The sequence below is a fragment of the Scomber japonicus genome, chromosome 15 (genome assembly GCF_027409825.1).
Source record: "Scomber japonicus isolate fScoJap1 chromosome 15, fScoJap1.pri, whole genome shotgun sequence".
Lineage (NCBI taxonomy): Eukaryota > Metazoa > Chordata > Actinopteri > Scombriformes > Scombridae > Scomber > Scomber japonicus.
In genome coordinates this window covers 13394192-13399160 of record NC_070592.1, presented here as the reverse complement: position 1 = coordinate 13399160, position 4969 = coordinate 13394192, and the positions used below count along the sequence as shown (strand labels likewise).

Below are 4969 nucleotides of genomic sequence, written 5' to 3'. Positions count from 1 at the left end.
CCTGCGAGGCAAAGGCGCGAGATAGAAAGGAAAAGCAGGTGCACCATGGGAAAACGAACGTCTGCGGACTGTGGCGACGTCGCCTGAGCGAACTAGTTCGTGCTGCTATCATTAATTAATTATTAATTAATATTTATCGATTAGTTGCCAACTATTTTGATGACTGATTAATTGTTTGGTATGAAAGCCCATTTCCGCCAGTGTGATGAAAAAGAAAAAATGACGTAAGCCATTATAATGAGACACTTTCTGAAAATAATGACTTTTTTTATCTGAAAATAATAAAAATAAGATATACTTTTATTTATTTATTCGTTAATTTATTGGTACTGTCTCTGCTGCTGTATTCAATTTATTTGTGGTTCTTGTTTATATATAAAAAACCTATAAAAACATATACATATGTGTGTGTGTGTGTGTGTGTGTATAAATGAATATAATATATATTTAAATTAAATAAACAATTAAAGATAGAAAATAAGAAATAAGAAAAGTAAAAATAAGAAATAAAAACAGAGATAAAAAAAATAATAAAGGCTCGTATATGAGTATCAACAAGACCAGAATAAATGAATCAGTATCCTAACTTGACGTACGGCATTGGTTGAATCTGTCCATTATATTTAATATGCCATATATACTGACGAGAAAGTCGACTTTACCCATGAGGAATGGACATCCCATTAAACATCAGTACATATTGTAAACTCCCCTCACAAAGAGAAAAGGATTAAAGAATTTATGTAATATATATATATGTATGTTTAATGTTTAATCTATGTATGCACTGACTCACTTCATGCTCAAGACAAATTTCCCCTGAGAAACTATTTCAAAATAATGAGGAACTATCTCAAAATAATGACTTGGTATCTAAAAATAAATAGAACCTATCTCAAAATAATGACTTCTTATATCAAAATTCTTTCATTCAATTATTTGTCTTTGACTGGTGCATGTCTTTTCATTTTGGCTGATTATGTTTTTCTTTTTTTATTTACATGTTTGAAATAAACTAAATAAATCAAATAAAATAATGATCATTATTTTGAGATAGTCTCTCATTATTTTGACTTCAAGGATCTTTTTTCCCCATCACATTGGCAGAAATAGGCTTCGATAGTTTGGAGTCATTCATTAAGAGGCAAAAGTCCAAGTTCTCCAACTTCTCAAAGGGGATCATCTTGTTTGGCCAATTATGTTATGAATACAAAATAACAACACAATCTTCAAATGAAAATTGATTACAGTGAATGAATGGTTTTATTTTTGTCTAGCCATTTACATAAGCAATCTCTTATGTAATTATTCAGATATATATTTATACACATTCATATACATATAAAGATTATATGTAAAAATGTATATAGATTAATATGAACATATTTCAAGTTTATGGTATTTAAACATTACGCATTGACTTAAGGCATTCATGTGATAGCAACTATTATTTACAAACACGTTTAAACTCTCCAACATTACATGAAAACATGTCAAATGTAATGTGTCTTCACTTATTCATTTTCCCTGTAAGGTTAAAACAGAAAAATGAAAAAATGAAAAAAAGTTGTCTTTACTCCTCCTACCACTGGCTGTACTGGTATATAGACCGCACCATACTAACAGACAAAGCGCTTTACAGTTTGACTCTCAGTCATCTCATTCACACACAAAGTAACTGACAAACACCTCAGAAATGTAAGTACCATTTAATGCAATGATTATTTATTTTGGAAAAGAGAAAAATAAGATCCCAAGATTACATAAATGAAGTCCCATAGTACAGAATCCTATGTATTGGCCAATTTACCTGAATTTGGATTTTATAATGTGTTTCTCCTCACAAGTGTCACCTTTATTTTCCTGAAAATAAAATATAAGAGTTAAATATAAAAAAAAAATCCCTAGTTTTTCTACAGCTAATTATTCTACAATGAATATAAAACATTTCTGGTACAACAGAGGTAATATGGACAGCAAAGGGGCTTTGTGACATGAGCTCATATTTGCCATAAATCAGAGTTATGTACAGACTGGTGCAGAGTTTTATTCACAAGTGTAGGATGTCTTACTAGAAGCAGTTTTAACCAAAAACAACCTCCATAATTAAACTGTGTTGCATAACCGTGCTTCCAAAAAACTCTCACCTGAATTATTCACATAACGATCTTCTTCCCACACTAAGCAGAATATAAATCTGAGAATCATTTAACTGGATGATGTAGGATGAAGATGAAGCCTTTTCCACATATATTATCTTTTATCTGCTACGTTCTCTCCCTCACTGTGTGTATCCTGGTGCACTTTTAGGGTGCTCTCTTGTGCAAAGCTCTTTCCGCAAGTGGGGCCGGTGTATTCAGAGGTGTGAGCTCTGGCAATGTGTGCTTTGAGCTGGTCAGGCCGTGCGTAGCTCTCATCACATTCTGTGCATGCATGAGCCTTCTGAAGGGGCAGGGTTGACCCATGTTTCTCCTTCTTGTGTACCCGCAGGGAGGCAACAGAAGGAAATACGAGGTCACAATCTGCTTCAGGACAAGGGATCTTGAGTTCCTGTTGCCCCTCATTGCTGGTGCATTCCTCTGTTTCCTCTTCTTGTTTGATCTTCTTGCTGTTAACCACCTCTACTTGAGCTGCGTGCTTGGGTTTACGGCCACGTTTTTTTGCTGGCTGCTTTATGTCACAGTTTACATAGCTAGCAAATTTCTCCTGGTGTTCCAGGAGCTGTTCTTCCGTCTGGAAACCCTTACTGCATTTACAACATTGGTAGGTGTTGATGTCTTCAGCCACTATCGGGCGCTGGGGGTGCACTGCGATGCGATGGTTGCGAAGTCGCGAAGGGCTGGGGAACAAGGCACCACAGTCTCTACAGGGACACCGTCGCTCTATGCACTCATGTCGTCTGTGTTTTGTCAGCTGCGAGAGATTAAACAATCAGCACACACAATAAACCATCATTTTTATCAGTTTCAAGGAATAGTATGCTACATGCTGTGTTCCTACCTCAGTGAATGTAAAGAAGCTATCCTGGCAATAAGGGCAGCAGAAGGGCTTCTCCTCTGTGCTGTGGCTGGTCTGGTGCTGGCTGAGCTCTTCGGAGGACGAGAAGCTCTTGTCACACTTGTAACATGTGAAGAGTGTATCAGTCTGCAAAATCATGAGCAGAAAAGTATTTAAAAAATAATGAAATCCCAATTCAAGACTTTATACATACATTATAGCAAAAGGTGTTTACAATGACCAACTGCAGAAAATCTCACATTAAAAGGGTAATTGTTCCAAATTACTCCTATGCACAAGCACTGCCATCCCCTAATTATATTACTTTATTTACAAAAAACTTAAATGAAAGCCAAGCCAATACAGGTTGATACATACATACAGATATCAATAAACAATATTGTTTATTAATAATGATATTAGTAGTGTTTTGCAAGTACCAATATGTACAGAAAAGGAAAGATTTTTTTGAGGTAATTTAAAAATAGTTAGAAATAATAGATTTTCCGCCTTTAAAAATGAGCCACATAGTACTTATCTTGGCCAATGTCTGTGTTATATGTTAATTATAAGATTTATATATTTACATCTGACTTTATTGAGTTAAATATCAATATTGGACACAGAAATGCCTCATCTATCTGCCTCTAATCCAGACACATTATAACACTTCAATAGCAATTCACTGACTGAAAAATTAAACAGATATAAAATGCATGATGCATTGGCAAATTTGTTTTACTACAAGACCTACATAGTATTTCTGTAGTCTTATCTTTTTTACCTGCTGCAGCTGCTGTTTGTACTGCTCCCGATGACTCTTCCTCATGTGCCTCTCCTTGGCCTTGGAATTACAGAAGGTGATGAAGCATTGAAAACACTGTAGACTCTCATGCTGATCTGCACCACAAAGAGATAAGTTTCGTGATGATAAGTACAACATAATAAAAGTGCACGTATCAAAGCCTGTCTCCTGTGATCAAATAAGACAATTAGTAACAGGTACACAACGCAACATGTCTAAATGTTGCATATGTAAATGAGCTGAATGCTTACAGGGCTGCACAGGGGTGATGACGGGCTCGGACTTGATCTCTGCTGCAGTGGACATCCTCTCACCTCCAACAACGACTTTCTCTATCTTCAGTACTTCCATGCTGACGCTTTCACACACAAGACGCCCACATAGAGCTACAATAGAGGCACACACACTGCTGATGAATACACAATGCATACACACTACTTTTAAGTTGTATCCCCCCCTTCCTCCTTCCTCCAAGCAGACATAGCTACATATTGCTGGACACACACCTTAATGTTATGACAGCAGTGACTAATGTGAGGCTAGCGTTAAATTAACCCGCGTACAAGGCATCAGTGTCTCAACTAAAATAATTAAACATATGAGATTGAGCAGATAGAAAGCTTAGAGAAATTCTAAAATAAAATAAACAGCTAAACTCCTGGGACAGGGGAGTTTTGACAACTTGGGGTGGACTGGTTATTAAATAAAGACAATACAGCTCTAGTTAGCTGGCCTAGCTGCAGACACTGGTCGACATGCATCGCTAAAACTAAAAGGCAGCAGCTTCTTCTGTATTCAATTATTCAAATCTATGCATTGTGTTGCATTTCGTGAGTTACCTGTGCTCTTCAAGGCGGTGTTTTTTTTGTTGAAAGGATTTACTATTAGACTTGAGAGGGGTTTTTTTGTAAACACATCAGTCTCTTGCCGTTTTGAATCGATGAAGCCACGGAGAGCGTCACGTGACATAGGAGGACAGCGAGACGACTACGCGAGATTATGCGATACTTGTTTGGGTATTGTTTGTCCAAAAGGCATCCTAGAATGCAGTGTTTCACTCATAAAAGCTCCAATTATTAACTATAACCCTGTTAAAATTCAACTTTTCCATTTGAAAAATATAAGAGTTTAGGTGTTTTTCCCCAGACATTTTTTTCTAAACATGAA

General features: G+C 36.2%; 1 protein-coding gene across 1 annotated transcript; it reads right to left on the bottom strand.

The window, feature by feature from the left end:
* Positions 1-1587: 1587 nt before the first annotated feature.
* Positions 1588-4729, bottom strand: LOC128374255 (zinc finger protein 184-like). Its single transcript, XM_053334531.1, has 5 exons — positions 4642-4729; positions 4054-4188; positions 3782-3897; positions 3001-3144; positions 1588-2913 (listed from the first exon to the last, which is right to left on the bottom strand). Exons 2-5 carry the CDS (start codon positions 4151-4153, stop codon positions 2254-2256), a joined length of 1020 nt encoding a protein of 339 aa, XP_053190506.1. The 5' UTR covers positions 4154-4188; positions 4642-4729; the 3' UTR covers positions 1588-2253.
* Positions 4730-4969: the final 240 nt, after the last annotated feature.

Coding starts and splice junctions, on each gene's coding strand:
- LOC128374255 (XM_053334531.1), bottom strand. CDS start 4,153: ATGGAAGTACTGAAGATAGAGAAAGTCGTTGTTGGAGGTGAGAGGATG. Junction 3,145..3,781: donor ACAAACAGCAGCTGCAGCAG/GTAAAAAAGATA, acceptor ATGATTTTGCAG/ACTGATACACTCTTCACATG. Junction 2,914..3,000: donor GCTTCTTTACATTCACTGAG/GTAGGAACACAG, acceptor AATCTCTCGCAG/CTGACAAAACACAGACGACA.